Genomic DNA, 17136 nt, shown 5'->3' on the forward strand with positions numbered 1-17136 from the left:
TTACCGAGTTTATAACTTTATTATACTCTGAATAGAGGCGATATTTAAAGAGCAGAGCAGAGCGCTATACAGAGGGTTATCGTGGAACGTTCATTTACATACTGGGTTCACTCTTTACAAGGCGGAAGTAGAAACACCCACTACTTGGCAGGGCAGATAAGGGGGCGCGGTGAGGTCGGACACGGAGGACGCGGGGGTGGGGGGCCCTCAGGCGCGGTGTGACTCAAGGAGATTACAGGTTAACACTGGAGGGACACGGTGCGGGTCAACGGGCGGGTGAAGGGACCCTGGCTATGACACTTGCGGGGCGCGGGCCTCGTGCGCGCCCCTGTGCCCGCCGGCACCCGGAGGCCGGATGCCGGGGGCCGTTCCCTCCCCGCGGGCCCCGGGGCGGGGCTCCCCGAGGCCTGAGCGCAGAGTTCGCGGCTGCGTATGTAACACTGTCGTACCGGCTCCTCGGGAACCAGGGATCGGCTCCCCTCGGTCCCTCACCTCCGAGGGAGACGTTTGCTGGCGGGAAGCGTTCCGACGCCCTTGGGTGCTGAGAGCACGCGTCTCGGCGGCTGGTCAGTCTATAAAGCAAGCGCCGTGGCTTGCATGCTCTGGACAAGCTCGGCCAGGAAGGCCTGGCTGTCTCTGACTCGCGGTTCGTGCTTCTCAATCCTGCCCGCTCCTGCTTCGTCAGAAGGAGGAGGCACCTGCCTGCGGCCCTTAGGTCAGACTTGGGCTCGAGCATCTCAGGAGGGGGCAGGTCTTGGGGGCAGCACACACCGCTGCCCCCTGGGCTGAATTCCTGCTGAGGCTGGAAAACGGAAATGCCAGACACGCCACTGCCGAGGACCAAGGCGTCGGGCCTCCGAAGATGCCGGTACAATCTTCTTACCGGCCACGCAGCCACGCAGCGGGGAAGGCGGTCCACGAAGACCAAGGCAAACATTTGGCACAGAAACGAGGCACTTGCGTTTGGTGCATTAATAGGAGCTACACAGTGGACTCAGCGCCTGCTCTCACACACTCGCGCGCACACAGTCACACAGGCACGCACACCCCACGCGTGCAGGCGCACACGCTCGATGCCCACTGCGGTTCGGCCCATCCCACCTCTGCTGCGGCCGAGGCTGTCTCTGCCCACTTTGAAACAGTCCACAAAGCGCATTTCCAAAGCCCTGCGCGGTGACCGCTGGCTGTGGTGATTCCTGGTGACCTGAGGGCTGGTGCTTGACTGGGGATGCGGAGGCCCCCGGGAGGCCCTCGTTCGAGGGAGAGCCCAGGGGCGAGCGCCCGGGTGACGAGGAAGGTGACGGTGGTGCCCAGCTCCGTCTCTCGCTCAGCGGCATCCGCGGGACCTTGGACCACTGCCCGACGGGCGGACAGACCACGGCACTGCAGTGCGCACATCCGCGCAGACAGCGCGCCTGATCCGGCCGCAGACACGCAGCAGAGCTGAGTCAGAGCTCCCTGGAAGGACCGAGACTCGTCCGGTCTCATCCTCCTGCAGGAACGCGGGACCCGGGCAGGAGCCAACAGGCGCGGACAAGACCGCCGAGAGGTCCCCGGGGCAGGGTCCTCAGGGCAGTCTCCACCCCAAGACGACGGTGCGGCGCGGGGACTGAGGCTACAACTAAGCCCGTCCCACCCCTTGGAACCGTCCTCCCCAGAAAGGACGCGCGGATGGTCAGGAATTCGGGAAGGCTGCGGGCAGCAGCCACAGCCCACAGCATCGCCAGTGGGGACCCACAGCCTCCAAATCTCGGTGACCCGCCCCGGGGCAGACGCTCCGCCGAGAACCCAGCTGGGGAGGCAGCAGTAACTGGACCCCAGTACTGCACAGCACTGGCAAACTGTTCCCATAAATAATTTGGCAGAAGTAAAACGTAACTTTTATGGAAACGGCGTTCCCCTCACGGCCCAGCGTGCCATTCAGAGCCAGGCGAGCGGAGGCGGAGGCAGCCCCTCCACGGGGACCCAGGGACCTCCTGGCCTCGCCGCCCATCACGCCGACCCCTCGTTCACGTCCCAGTTATCCGGAGGGCCTGACCTGCACAAACCTTCATTAGGTGTGCACCGCTTTTCAGGCCCACCAATCAGCCTCTCCGTGGTGATCGCGGGAAGACAGAGGCACCAGGGTGTCCGCTGGACAGGAGCCCCCCCGAGACGGCTACCCCGAGGCACAGCGGCCACTCGGGCCACTGCCGAGCAGGCTGGGCTCCCCTCCCCTCGCAGACGTAAGAGCGCAAGTATGGGGGCCCACCCGGCGCCCGTCTTCCTCCGCCGGGGCCCTGGGCGGCAGAAACGTGTCTTTCCGGGAAGGCCACTGGGCCGTGGGGTGGCTTGTTCTGGTGTGTAAGTTGGAGGGGCCCCTTCCCTCCTGGGCCAGGGAGGTCGGGGGCACAGCCGGCCCCTCTGGGGTCTCCCGGCGCGAGGCTCAGATCTTCCTCGGGGAGCCGATCATGACCTTGGACACGAAGTTGACGATGGCGCTGGCGGGCTGCTCGGGGTCATGCTCCGCGAACAGGTGGCACACGTTGTCCGTGGCACTGCCCTGCTTCCGGGCCACAAAACCGAAGACCCTGCAAAAGGAACGCGGGTCAGCGAGCAGCGGGCCTCGTCCCATCGGGTGCCAGCCTCTGCTCCCCCTCCTGGCCACTGCATCATCCCAGGCGCCAGCCCGCCAGCCACCTGCCCCGCCTCCCTCCACCTCGCAGACCCTGCGGGGATGGGGCTGAGCCTAGGTGTCACAGGGGAGGAGCCCGAGGGACAGGGCTGGGACTTGCACTGTAGCGGCTGCCCCAGGCCTGGCCAGAGCCCTCCAGACGCTGCACGGCTCCTGAGCGCCTCGCCTGAGTCTTGGAGGGGAGGACCTGGCTCTTCCTAAGGGGCTGCCTGGTCTCTCCTCACAGACCTCGTGAGTGCCAACACCCCAGCTCTGGTCCTGAGATGGTGTGGATGCCGGTGGGCTCCGCCTGATGCCCACACTCCTCCCACACCCGGGCCAGAGGATGGGGGTTGAAAACACAGCAGGGCCCCCTTCTCAGGCCACGTGCTCCTGAGTTACATGCTACACGCAGGAGAGGACACTGAGAGAATGGCACGGTCGAACTATTTTCCTTAGAATTGAAGCCTTTATCTGAACAGGGTTTCTCAAGCCCAGACTTGACACAGTAACTACCATTATCTAAATCCAAATCCTTGGCAAAGGTCCTTCTCCTCCTTCTCAGGGAAACGGGGAGTCTTTTTGTGTAAGCCGAGTGGCTTCCACGCCAAGGGAGGGACTGTCCGATGGCACCAAGTGGCCCCCTTGGGGCGGCCCCGTCCACCCTGCGGGGAGTGCCGTCCACCCTGCGGGCCAGAGCTGGGGGTCACGCCCCACCTGGGGCTGGGGAGGCGCCCGGCACTTTATCAGATGCCCAGACAAACGAGGAGTGTGAAATCGGAATCCTGGAAGGGGACCCCCGAGGTTGGACGCCGTGGCATTCATGTTTGGGGGAATGACGCAGACGGCTCTGGAGGGTCCAAGGCCCCGCGGCCAGGCTGGAAACGTTGTGCTGACCGCCCCATGCTCTCTGTACCGTATCTTATGGGTGGATGTACATACTGCTCAAAGAGCAAGCAGAAAAGTTAACCCTTTGCAGACACTTTCTGCCTACGAACACTCATTTCTGTTTAAAGCCAGACTCCAACCCGTTGGCGTTATGGGGTCATTTCCTCTTTGGGCATCTGGGAAAGAATTCGGCTTCGGAGGCGACCGTCCACTAAGAGGCTGTGGAGACTGCTGGCGACGTACCTTGAGGAGGGGCCGTCTGTGATCCACCTGGCAAGTCAGAGAGAAAGGGAGAGTGAGGTTCAGGCCCCTGGCCCGGCGGGCTTGGCGTGGGGCTGACACACACACACTCCTTACTTCCTGTCCTGGGGGTCCAGCGCGCAGAAGATCACGCTGCTCACAGGGTAGTGCCTTCGGAAGAAGAGCCTGTCGGGGACAGGGGGGTGAGCCCGTCACTGGGCGTCCCGGGGACAGTGCAGCACCGGGGCCCCCGCGAGGAGATTCAGGGCAGAAGCGTATTCTGCGTTTTCACCCGCTGGAAGTGAGCAGACCTGAAGCTGGCGCTCTAGGAAAGTGGGCAGGGCCTGGGTGAGGGGCTCTTTGCAGAGCGTGTGGGGGACAGGTCACAGGGAGTGAAGCCCGACCGCCTGCCCTCACCCCCGGGGACCACCCCGGTCTCCAATCTGGATGCTGGCCTGTGAAACAGCATGTGAAGAGCCGGCCGCAGCCCCAGGACAGGGGCCAAACTGTCGAGGGCTGTGCCCAGGAAATCCCAGGGACGTGCTGCTAACAGCGGCCCCGCACAGCTGCAGGGGGAGCCCCCAGGGGACCCCTCTCTCTGTCCTCAGTCCCGGCTCCCTGTTTCCCCAGGGGACCCCTCTGTCCATGGTCCCGGGTCCCCGTTTCCCTGACAGCCTGCCCTGCTCCTATGGGCCTGGGGTCATGAGGCTCCATGACCCCGTCCAGCACAGTGGTGTCCCCAGAGGCTGGTGGCTGTGCTCTCGTAGAAGGCAAGAGAGGAGGGGCCAGCGTCAGGGAGGGCACAGGCGGAGCCCAGGCATCTGGGGACCCCGAGGCTGGCTGTCACCGGGGACCCAGGCCCTCCACCCACATCAGCCAGTGAGTTCAGTCCCGTCTCTTGCCACAGGAAGGACTCTGAGTGCAGTGGATGCAGCCCACCCCTGCAGCTTTATCAGGACACAGGGAAGCCGGAGACACAGGAAGAGCACGCAGCTGGGAGCAACAGAGATGCTCTGAAGAAAGAAGCCGTGCTCCTTGCCGGCCCCCCAACCCACCACTGCCCCATGAAGCTCCTGCCACCACCTTTAGGGCTGATGGCCTGGCCCCCTGGTCACCGAGGCCGTCTGCATGACAAAGAGCAACTTCCTCTGAAATGCCTCTGACCCTGGTCCGAGGCCCCGCCCAGGGGAGGAACGCGTCTGCCCCACGCTAGGGCCAGGCTCCCCGGTGTCGCTCCCCAGTGTCCCGCCGGAAGCCCTGCTCGGAGGGAAGCCCCGGGGCCAGAGGTGGTGCCTGCCGTCTGGGCGTTCAGACGGTACTGACGCGCTCTCACGTCTAGGAAATGAATGTTTCCTGTTAGCATCAAGCATCCTTGTGTTACTATGTTATTGCATAATCACTGATGTTACGTGGACGTAAAGATCACAGGCTCGCCTGGACGGGATGACCTCCAGCCAGGAGCAGTGGCACTGAAGGGCAGGGGAGTGGATCCTGTCACAGTCTGAGTGTTTCTCAGAAACGACTTGAAAGATGCTTGCATTTGCAAAAATGACACCCTCCACGCCCGCCCCCGCCGCCCCGCACACGCACTTCCTCTGGTTGTCCGTCAGCGTGATGCCCTGGGCCGACACCTTGAAGTGCACGACCGTGCACAAGGGGGGCGGCTCCTGGACCAGGGTGATGCTCAGGGCCTTCTGAATGGCCTGGTGGCCGGTGAGGGACTCCATCTCCACGGAGTTCAGGTACCACACGTTGCAGGCTGGAAGACACGGAGGGGAGGCGTGTGAACCGCACATCCCTGTGGCCCGGGCGAGGTGCGGCCGAGGCCAAAGCCCTTTGCTCCTAATTCCACGGGCGTGGACAGTGGCGACCCAGAGACACACCTGCCCCGAGGCCAGTGTGAGAGTCGCCCTGTCTGGGGCCAAGGAGACCCGGACGACTGTCCACCTGCTGCGTAATTTGCACTGGCACCTGGGTGGGGCTGACCCCCCGCAACAATGCGCAAGCGGCGAGCTCATGGCCTCCGCCGTGGGGACGCAGCTTCCAAGCTGCCACGGGCTGTCACCCAGGACTGGCCCTTTAAACTGGGCCCTGCAGAGAGGATGGCCATTCCTCTTGGGCCAGGAGAAGCCTTTTTACACAAAAGCAGAGCGGCAGGGGCACGGCGGTTCAGGTGACCACGTTTTTGTCCCCGAGGAACTTTTCAGCACCTGCTCATCTGGTCTTTGTGGCCACTGACTTGGGGAGAGATTATCACGATAATGTTGACGTCTGCAGGCCAAGGCTCCTGCGGGGGCGGCAGGCCTGGATCGGAACCGGGACTGACACAGACCCCTGCTGCCTTTCGGGATCTCGGTTCTAGCGTGTTCGCTATTTTGGGCAAACTCCTGTCACCTTTGTTCTGGCCACGGAGAGCGTATCCTTTAAGGATGGTCTACAGAGAGTCCAGCACTAAAAGCTCCTTTGAAAACAGAGAGGTTTTACTTTAGCAGCGTTGCTGAGAAAACCAGCACAGAAGAACGATGCACATTGGGCAGAGGATGCAACAAGAAAATGCCTGTTTCCTGCATATTCCTTCGTTTCCGGAGTCACAGCTACGAAGAATTCCACAGGCAGAGAAAGGTGGAGACCGGGGGCAGCCTAGTCCAGCCTCCCGCAGATGCAGGGATTCCCTCGCCAGCACTTCTGAGAGTCAATGTCCACCTTGTGGGAAAGGCCTCCAACCGGGGATCTCAGGTCACGGGGCCCCTAGTCCTCTCCAGCCGTGTCCGTCCCTCAGAGCCGCAGACCCACAACAGCCCTGTGGTCTCTGGCTCATCTGCAGCCCTCTCAAGCTGGGGTCACTAGCTGGGCACCCAATACTGCAGAAGTGACCTGGCCTGAGACGAGTGAGCTACTGCACAAGGCTGCAGGTGACCACACACAACACGGTACAAGGTGACCACACACAAGTCAGTCCCTTTCCTGGACACCAGAAGACCATGGAATGTGGAATTATAAACACCTATCGTGCACAAAAACATGACAACAAATACACGTATGTACGTGTATGACTGAAACGTGATGCCGTGCACTGGAAACTGACACTGCAACTGAGCGTACTTCAGTTAAAAAAAATCCACAATGCCATGTATATTAGCACCTCACTCAAAATGAAATAGGTAGGTGTAAATCTGCTAAAATAGGTACAAGATCTATATGAGGAAAATGGCTAAAGTCCCACTAATGGAATCAAAGAACTAAATAAATGGAGAGATGTCCCTTGTTCATGCACAGGAAGACTCAACAGAGTCAAAGTGTCGGTTCTCCCCAAGCTGATCTGTGGAGTCACTGAAATTCCAATACTCTGCAGGTGTCAACAGACTGGTTCTGAAGTGTCTACGGAGAGACAGGAGACCCAGGGCAGCCAGCACGGGACTGAAGGGGAAGACCTTGGTTGGAGGACTGACACTACCCGCCTTCAGGACTTACTCAAAAGCTACAGCGATCAAGACAGTGTGGTGTTCGTGAAATAACAGACAGACAGATCAATGGAGCAGGACGGTCAGCCCGGAAACAGACCCACATAAGCACTGCCAACCGATCTTCGACAGAGAAGCAAAGACAGTCTCTTCAACAAATGTGGCTCGAACAACTGGACACCCACGTCCAAAACCATGAATCTGGACCCAGACCTTCCACCCTTCACAGAAGTTAACTCAAAATAGAACGCAGACCTAAGTGTAAAACCCAAAACTATAACTCTTGTAAGACAACAAAGGAGAAAATTTCGATGACCTTGGTTTGGTGATGATTTTTAGATACAGTACAAAAGCCACGATCCATGGAGGGAAGTACTGACAAATGGATTTCATTCCCACAAAACGTTTTTTGCCCCGAGAGAGACACTGTCAAGAGAACGGGAAGACCAGCCACCACCTGGGAGAAAGTATTTGCAAAAGACAAATCGCACAGAGAACTGTATTCAGCACATACGAAGAGCCCTCGGAACTCAACAATAGGAAAACAACAACCTCATTAAAAAATGGACAAACGGCCTTCGGAGACACCTCAGCGAAGAAGACACACAGATGGCAAATGAGCACCTGAGAAGACGCTTCATGTCAAATGTCGCCAGGGAAACGCGAAATTAAAACAACGAGATGCCATCAAAACAACAAGAGGGACCACGACCCAGCACACAGACGCCACCACACGCTGAGGAGGACGTGGGGCCACAGGACACTCAGCACCGCCGGTGGGGATGCAAACGGTACGGCCACTTTGGAAGACGGTTTGGTGCCTTCTTACAGAATGAACACACTCCTACCCTACGGTCCAGCATTTGGGGTCCCTGGTCTTTACCCAAAGGAGACGAAAATTATGTCCACGTCGTAACCTGCATGTGGCTGTTTACGGCAGCCTTATTCGCAACTGCCAAAACGTGGACACAACCAAGATGCCCTTCAATGGGCGAATGGACAAATACACTGTGGTCCGTCCAGACGATGGGATATCATTTGGTGATAAAAAGAACCACGCCACAGAGCCGTGAAGGGACATGGAGGGGTCCTGAACGCATACGACCCAGGGAAGAAAGCCAGTCTTAAAGAGGTACGTGCTGTATGATTCCAACTATGCGGCACTCTGGAAAGGGCAAAACCACGGGGCCATCAAGGACCAGGGCGGCCAGGGTGAGGGAGGGGGGCGAGGGGGTGGAGCGCAGAGGCACTGCTCTGTGGGACAGCAATGCTGGACACGTGTCCTTACATAGCCGAGAGGGAGCCCTCGTGTAAACTGCGGGCGCTGGTGACGATGACGGGCCCCTGCAGGCTCAGGGACTGGGATGAAGGCTGTGCACGTGTGGGGGCAGGGCCACATGGGAAATCCCTGTACGTTCCTGCCAGGTTTGCTGTGAACCTGAACCTGTGCTGAGAAATAAAACCTGTTACCAAGTACACGGTGCTCCGGGGAGTCGCCGCCTGGGGTCAGCCTGGGCTGGGGGCAGCGTGAGTCCCTCTGTGGACTCACTGGTCACGTGCACATCTGCACGCCTGCAGCTGGAGGGGCAGGTCACCACGCCCTGCCTCACCACACCCCCCGAACAAAACCCAGGACTCCACCTTGATTCCACGGAATTTGGTCCTGTTCAGCCTGCGGAGTCCTGGCCCTGCCCTGCCGCCCCGACCCCTGGGGCCCCCCCAGCCCCAGTGCAGCTTCCCAACGGATACCTCCCGGGGCCCAGGGGGAGGAAAGGAGCCCGGCGGTGCCCAGGACCGGGAGGCGTGGGGGACGCAGCAGGGACCCACCTGCCCCCTGCTTCAGCAGCTCCGTCGCGGAGTTGGCCGCGGTCTGGGGAGAGCTTTCTGCTATTTCCTCCAACGGATCTGCCGGGAGGAGCAAAAAAACACAGACATGAGTCCAGCTCGCCAGCAAGAACCCTTGTGACAGCGGGGACGCCCGTGACTGAGCTCACGGAGAGCGGGGGTTCCCCGGGCGACAACAGCCCGGCCCAGAGAAACCGTCACCACGTCCGGGGCAGGTGCAGCTCAGCGAAACACCCTCCTCGTCTCTGGGTGAATGGAGATGAACAACTGCATCTTAGAAAGCAAGTCCGCTTTGCCTGTATTTTAAACGAATCGTCTTTCTGGACCAGGACGTGATTTGTGACCTCGAGGCTGTCCGGGGAAGTGGACGCCACTTTGTTAAATCTGTGTTGTGGGTGTTTTCAGACAGACACCAAGGGAAAGAGCCGAGCCCTTCCCGCACCTCGGCCAACAATATCCACAGCTGGTGATCGTGCAGAATTATAAAACTCACACGTAAATGGCCCTGAAGGTCCCTGAGTCCAGGCATGTTGTAATTTTGAGCCACGGGACTCTGCTCCTCGGAAACTGTTCCCAAAGCCCACGATGTGAAGATACGGCCGAGGGCTGTGGGTGCAGAGGGACCACCTTTTCTTACGTGACTGGGGTGGGCTACTCAGGGCGGACCCCCAGCGTGGGAGCAGAAGGAACTTCCGGTCTGATAGTTCTCACTGCATCTGTGCGGGCGGGCGAGCCCACCCAGCCAGCCAGAGCGGCCCTGGGGCAGCCAGCAGCGTACCTCTGTCCGGAATGAGCAGTTTGCAGGGCAGAGCCAGGGGCGTGATGGAGTGCTGGCACACCAAGGCCGTCAGGCTCCCTGCGGACGGGCGAAGACAAAAGAGGCGTGAGCACGCTGCACCTTCCGAAAGGGGGCCCTTCTATCTTCAGCAGCGCGCACGCTCCGTTACTGGGGGGCTCCGGGCAAAGCCTCAATAACTGAGGAGCGCGGCAGGTGGGGAAGGGTTAGGGGAAGGGGACTGCGGCTGGTTCTCGGCAGAGACACCCCCCGCCCATCTGTAAAGGACCGGCCACACCGCCTGCAGGATCCGAGGCAGCCCCCACTGCGAACGGGCTCGTGGGTTCAGGACGCCGACCGCAGGCTCTCGGCCACTCACCGAAATACGGCTCGTTGGGGCATCCTTTCAACCGCACTCCCTTCGGGGTGCACTCGATCAAGAAATGCCGGACCAGTTCGTTGGCCAAGTCTCCAGCTGGGGCAAGAGATTCAAAAGGAAGAGAAGTTTTACAGACCGAGCACCTGGGAAGGTGGGGACGTGGGAAGGAGAGCTCGGCCCCACGGGAGGCAGCTGAGCTGGGGGGGGTCACGGCCTGGATGGGCGGCCAGAACCCCTCCAGTGACCATGCCTGGAGCTGGGGAGTCCCCGGGGGGACCGTCTGCAACATCCTGCAGAACCGTCCCCAGGGACCAGACAAGCAGCTAAGAGCCAGGGACGTGGACTCCAGCTCCTTCCCCTCCTGAGGGGGGAGGCCGGGGAGACCCGGACCCAGCACGACGCCCCAGAACTCATTGCAGGAAAGAGCCGGGTGGTGCAAGTCTCCTGGGTAACTGAGCCCCGAGCCAGCTGCAGGAGCCCCCGGAGGGCGGGCCCCCGCACACCTGCGTTCACCCAGCCCACGAGCCCGGAGAGAAAGCACAGCATGAAACGCCAGGGAGCGGCAGGCGGTCCAGGAGGGAAAGCACAGGTGAGCAGAAGGGACAGGAGCCGCCGCCCCGCGCTGACCAGCGCGGCGCTCCTGGTCCTCCGTGGGGACGAGTGGGCACGACCACTCACGCTTCTGATGCAGGACCAGCTGGCTCCCGTGACGCATGTTACACACACAGACGGCATCAGCCATCTGAGCGCCGGCGCTGCGTGGGGCAGGTAGCCGGCAGGAAGGGTTCCGGGGCGCGAAGTGACTGCGGGAACCCAGCCGTGCGGCCGTGGCTGCCCGCTCCCCGGGGAACCAGCGGGGCGTGGGGACCCGCGGGCCTCTTTCCGGGTTTGGCCAGCTCTCCTCTCAGATCTGTCCCTGGGCTCTGAAATCCAAATGCCACATCCAGGGGCCGGGCGAAGCCGGTGAGCCCCGATGTCTGCCGTTGCAAGAACCCCTGTTTGTGGCCTCTGCCTGAAGGCTGAGGCAGGTCAGCCTGAGAGGTGGGCGGGTTGCACGCCTGGAGGAGACAGTTACACACCACCGTCCATGTTCCCTGAAAAGTGATGCATGCAGGAGGGGAAAAGGTGGCCTCACTTTAAAAGCCTCAGCGGAGGCAGAGGAGCCGGGCAGCTGCGGGGCTCTGGCTCCTGCCTCCGGACTCCTGCTGTAAGCATCAGCCGCAGGTTTCCCTGCAGCCCAGCGCCTGCATCCCCCACAGTCAGGCCGACGCAGCTCCTGAGCTCCAGAAGCCCTGGTTTCCACTCAGGAGTGAGTGTGTGGTGGTCCCTCCTTCCTTCCTTCCTTCCCGCCCCAGGCTCCCCTCTCCTGGCTGGTGTGCACACAGCCTCTCCCTCCCTCACTTCTAGCCACAGCCCCGGGCTCACCCCTTCCCAGCCCCTCCCCGCCGCTGCGCACACATCCACCACCTGCGTCCTGAAAACCCCTGGGCCACCGAGTCTCACATTCTGCAGGGTGTAACTCACTCCAGGCACTTTTCCTCCAGGAAGCTTTAAGCAAAGAGTTCACCCAACGACTGGGTGCTGGGCGCGAGCCCGAGGGAAGCGGGCAGCGGCACCTTGTTTAAACACCGGGGCTTCAGAACCTGCTTATTCTGATGCCCACAGCCCCCAGGCGAGCCCAGGTGCCCCCCGGAAGAGCCATGTGACGTGCTGACGTCCACAATCTCCGTTTAGGGGGAAAGAGAAGTAAAAAAAAAAATCTCCTCTTTCTTAGAGTTTGCAGCATAACGATAAGAGGGAAAAAAAGGCAAAGAGGAGGATGACAGAAAAAGAAAAATGAGAGTAAGTGTTAGGGGTCAGAGAAGGGAGGACGTAAACTATTTGCCGGAAGCCAAGCCTGTCCCCGAGGGAGAAGGCGAGGAAGGACCTCGTGACCCGGTATGCAAGCCGGTGGCATCAGCTTTAGTTCAGGAATTTTTAAAAATAGTGCCTTCCTCAGCTCTGGTCTGCAGGGAAGCCGAGAGTCAGCAGCGAAGGGCAACCTGGCGATTGGAGCTCGGTTTCTAGGCACCGCTCCCCGCAGAGAACCGGGGTTCTGGGGAAGAGGCCGGGCCGAGCACAGCGCGTCTGCTGTTCCCGGGAGCTGGCGGCTTGCGGGCTCCCGGGGGGCCGCCAACAGGACACGGGGCCAGCCGGACGGGCCTCGCGGGGCAGAGCCGGGGGACCTGGGGCCCCGAAGGAACGGTGGTGCTGGGTTACGACGCCCAGGGAGGGAAGGGCGTGGCGGGCTCCCCACAGGCCCGCGGCCCGGGTCCGCTGCACACCCACCAGCTGCAGGACAACGCTCCCCTGTGCGCGCAGGCACCGCACACTTTCCTGGGCCTGACGATGTCAAGCCACGGAGCGCCCATTACAAAGCAAGGGGCCCGAGTGAACCACATGGTACCCGCTGGCCCTCGGCACCGGCCAAAGCGCTGGCCCGGAGGGCGGAAGGCTCCGTCCTCTCCCCTGAGGGGTGACCTGGTGACGCCAGGCCCGCACCGGCTCGCGTTCAGTCCACCAGAACGCTCGGCCGGGAGGAGGAACGAAGGCCAAGCGTGTGGTGAGCCGCCTCTGGTGTAAGACGGGAGGACACGTGTGCGTGTGTGCACTGGACAGAGAGCCAGGGAGAAGACAGGGGAACTTATTAGACGTTTACGCTCGGAAGTCAGAGGGACCGAGGCAGACAGGCTGAGAGTGGGCACCGTGTCCGGCATCTGACCCATGGGCTGGGTCACCTGCTCAGAGCAATCAGAAAAATAAAGCTGACAATCAACGTCCCTTCTTGAGCTGGGCAGCACTTCCTAAAACAGAGCCGAGACAGGAAACGCTGAGAAGAAGACCCATGAGGGCTGTTCCCGTCCCCAGGGCCGCACGGGCGGGAAGGTTAAGCGGCAGGCGGGGCTGAGCAGAGCCGTCCGGGACCCACCTTTCTTGTTCAGCTGCAGGACGGAGGGCGGCGGCGTGGCCACCTTCATGGCCAGCCCGTAGGCGCCCCGGAAGGAGTGGCTGTCCCTGACGATGAAGGCCCCGGGCTCCTTGTCCTTCAGCATGGCGATGGCTGCAGGAGGGAAAGAGGTGTGAGTGTGTGCACGGCGGGGACCATGGCCTGCCTCTCCGACGGCCACGCCCGGGGATGGCCGGGGTCTGCAGGGGCACCAGACGGAGGTGCGGCTTTCATGTACACACACATACTACACACAAGACCCCCGTCAACCCCGCAGCACCTGCGAAGCCCCCGTGAGCACCCCACCAGGAAACAGGCACACACGCCCAGACCGCGTGTTCCCACACGCAGTGGCGCCCAGCACCAACAGAGGCCACCTGGGCCGTCTCCCGGCCTGGCATTTCTCATGCGATGTTAGAAAGGACGTTGTCAACTTTCAACAGAAGGAAAGAAGTTTCTGATCGCACTTTCCGAGACCGCGCGCGTGACCCCGAAGTCACTGCATGTTGACCACAAATTCCCCCCTCTGCCCCAGGGAACGGCAAAGATGTGGCCACGGGTGGCCCTCCATCCGGTGGTCGGGGAAGATGTGGCTGCTCTGGTCAGTGGTTCCCACCTAGGTGGGGCTGTGAGCCCCTTTTCGGTGTGGTGGTCACCTGTCGGTCAGGGCCAAGGGCTGAGCCTGGCCCCGCACTCTCCACCCGCCCCAGGTGAGCGCTGACTGTCACTTAACAAGAACATCCCTCCCCGCCTCGCCTCTGGGTCGAAGCCTGGCTCCCACAGGCCTTCCGCTAATGACACAGGAAGAAAGAGTGATGGGTCAGGGCAGTGGTAACCTCAGGCAACCCCGATGGTGCCCAGAGAGGAGCAGAGCCCAGAGCTTCCTTCACAGACCTGCACCTTTTATAAAAGACAACCAGGGATTTGAAGCGTAACGCAGCGCAGAATGGCAGCCCTGTTAACGCCGCCTTTCTGTGGAGCCCGCAGCTCTGTCTGCAGCGCGTCAGGGCCCAGGACTCAAACCCGGGAGAGCAGGAAGCCCGTCTGCCTTGGGAAACACCCTGTCCCAGCCCCAGACGCACCCTGACTCCAGCCCCAACCTCCCGGCCTGGCGAGACACAGGGTTCCTTCTGCACTTCTCCGTGGGGCCGCCCCCAGCCCCGCGGGCGGGACGGGGCCCCCAGGTGGGGGCTTGCACACGGCACGCAGGGAGGGGCGGAGGGACAGGGTCTGGGGTGACCCTGACACGGCGGAGGAACCGGCAGCCTCTCCCACCTGCGCTGGGGAGCCCAAGTGGGCAGCGGGCCTGCGCCCCGGACGGAGCAGGGTCTGGGTCACAGGCTGTTTTCCAGATCTGGGGCTGAATGTGTATGACTGTTATTCTTTAAGTAAGGGAATCTCACCCACAGAAGTCGTATTTTTTTCCGCTGTGACAACCTCACCAGCTCTGCCTTTCTAAGTCGTGACTCCGCCCCACGGGGGTGGAGACAAGCAGCCCAGACTCGTTGGGGGCAGAGACGGCCAGCCGCGGCTGCTCTGGGCGGCTCCCCGCTCCCAGCCCCTTCCCCAGAGGTCAGGCCGCCTGGGACACGGGGGCCACGCGTGGAGGGCAGCCTGAGGTCTGGGCTGGACTCGCTGTTTCCTGAAGCAGACAGGAGCTCACACCCCCCAGGGCACCGCCAGGCTGCAGAAGACACGCCCTCACCGCCTGTCTCCCTGCGGCTGCTGCGTTTAAGGACGGGGAGCCGAGGCTGAGAGCCCTGACCTCCCGCCAGTTCCATGTCCACCTTTAAAAAATGCCAAGGCCCTAAGTGCCATAGTCACGTGACCAGCTGTGCCCGAAAACGGCCCCGGGGCCTTTCCCCAACTCCACCTCCCTGAAATTTCACTGCAGCTTTTCCAGGAAAAGGCACATTCCAGAGGTTACAACAGAACCTCTGGTGGCTTTCTTCCCTCGGGAGAAGCTGGCACCCCCGACAGAACAAGTAGGGGTCCACACAAAACACCCAGGACACAGAGGAAGCTCTGCTCCTGGGGTTCGGCTGGAAAAAATCAATGCGCAGGCCGCATATCAGCTATTTTGAGGTGGAGGGACAGCCCAGAAGAAATGTTCTTAAATTTGTGGCTCAGACTGACGACCACAGTAACTCCACCACCCTCTGTGTGCCCAGCAAGGCCAGCAAGGAGGTGCCCTCTGCCCAGGACTGTTCCCCAGGCCCCCCCAGGCAGGAACCACCAGGCGAACACCAGCCACGCCTGCCTCTTCTGAGTGCCAGTCCCAAACGGGGCAGGCCAGCCCTCCGCCCTGGGATGAAGGGCTGAGCTCCCGAAGACCCGTAGGAGGGTCTGCTGAGAACGTTCCAGAACAGGGCCCTCGACAAGCACTCCGCAGAGTCTGTGGGCTGGATGAGGGCCACGGTCACGGGGACTCTTGCCACCGGAGCAGGGAGGGGATTGGACCGGGCATCTGGCCACAGCGCAGCCCGGCCGTGAGCTCAGCCCGGCACAAAGGCCAATTCAGGGCCTCGGCAGCCCCCCAGGCCGCGGGCTCCCCATATGAAACCACAATGGGTCCATTGAGCTCCCGGGAAGAAAGGGACATTCTTAGCATTTTTATGATCTGCTTAATTGAGTAGAAGAATTTCGAATAAAAAGTTGGACAGAGCTGTTCTCTCGCCCGTTTAACCCCTCAGATCCAGGCACTTTGGGGACGTAACCCCGAGAGCTGGTGACTTCCTCCCCAGGCTGAGGGTCGGCTCCGAGCAGCAGTGGAAGCCAGGCCACCCCCTTCTCAGCCCAGAGCCCCCGGGAAGCCCCCGAGGCGTTTCATCCTTCCGGGCACCCACCAGCCCCCCAGCCGGGGCCAGAGCATCCTCTCGGAGGGAGTCCGCTGCCCAGGGTCCGCCCAGGGGGCCCACAGCTCCACAGGCTGCCAGCCCCCACTTCCACTCGGGTTCTGGGGAAACAGCGCCCGACAACCCTAACTTGCTCTCAGTTCCTCCCACTGTCCTGAGACTGCACGCAGGGGCGCGGGCTGCGCGGGAGACGCTGGCCGCAGGCCCCATCACCTGTCGGGTGCTTGGTCATCCGCGTGGACAAAGGCAGGGGTGCGAGGCCTAGTGTTAGAGACGCCCCCCCAACCCTCGGCCCCCGCGGCTCGAGGCCTTGGCTGTCTTCTTGTCCCAGTCTGCAGTCGTCACTGGCGACACTGCCCAGCCTGTGCTGAGGGAAGCCACCAGAAACTCCACCGCACACACCACGGGCCGCTCGTGGCCAGCGCCTCCCTCGTTAGGACCGAGACCTTCCAGTCCTGATGCCAAGGTCCCAGCAGTTTCCCCAAGGCGGGGAAGCATCTGTCCGGGCGACAGCTCCCTGGGTCCCCCGCCCAGTCCCGCCTCCTTCGGCGCCGAGCCCTCGTCCTGCCCACGCACCTTGTTCTCTGGAGATATCCGCCTTGTACCAGAACTTGGATGTGTCTTGGACAAAGTTCACGGTCACCTGCTTCTCACCTGGATTATCTGCAAAACAGAATTTAACGACAGTCATTGCGGAGGGCGTTCTTTCCGGCAGCCTCTCACCCCGCAGGGCACTGGGAGTTCACAGTCCCCCCGGGGCGTGGACGGGGCGCAGGCGGGGCGTCTGGGGAGCGCACTCTATCTGCCTACAGGGGAGGCCCTGGCGCGGAGCAGGGCGTGCCCGCTTCATGGCACAAACACACAGCTGGCCGGGCAGGAAACCGCGTGGCGGGCGCTGCTCCCTCCCGCCAGCGTCTGACCGCCTCTTCCACGTCTGAACATTTCACAATTAAGTTTCCAGTGGCTCAGTCCCATGTGTCTTTGACGTTACTTTACCAGAACAGGGATTCCAAGCGAGAGGAAGAAACCAACGAATGTCTGCACTTTCTGCTGC

The 17136-nt window shown here is 61.5% G+C and overlaps 1 protein-coding gene across 10 annotated transcripts in view; it reads right to left on the reverse strand.

The window, feature by feature from the left end:
* TNS3 (tensin 3) overlaps positions 1–17136 on the reverse strand; it is a 150443-nt gene continuing 133307 nt past the window's right edge. For 9 of the 10 annotated variants that reach the window (XM_074358609.1, XM_074358608.1, XM_074358611.1 and 6 more), the window contains 9 exons: positions 16659–16745; positions 13210–13341; positions 10242–10337; positions 9866–9943; positions 9070–9147; positions 5372–5540; positions 3899–3967; positions 3785–3811; positions 1–2570 (listed from right to left, as the gene is read on the reverse strand). In XM_074358609.1, coding sequence (XP_074214710.1) covers positions 2426–2570; positions 3785–3811; positions 3899–3967; positions 5372–5540; positions 9070–9147; positions 9866–9943; positions 10242–10337; positions 13210–13341; positions 16659–16745 — 881 coding nt within the window. In that variant the 3' untranslated portion in view covers positions 1–2425. Of the gene's footprint in view, positions 2571–3784; positions 3812–3898; positions 3968–5371; positions 5541–9069; positions 9148–9865; positions 9944–10241; positions 10338–10982; positions 13085–13209; positions 13342–16658; positions 16746–17136 lie in introns of those variants that run through there. The other variant, XM_074358612.1, reaches the window with a different exon arrangement.

This window comes from Camelus bactrianus, chromosome 36 (assembly GCF_048773025.1).
Source record: "Camelus bactrianus isolate YW-2024 breed Bactrian camel chromosome 36, ASM4877302v1, whole genome shotgun sequence".
Lineage (NCBI taxonomy): Eukaryota > Metazoa > Chordata > Mammalia > Artiodactyla > Camelidae > Camelus > Camelus bactrianus.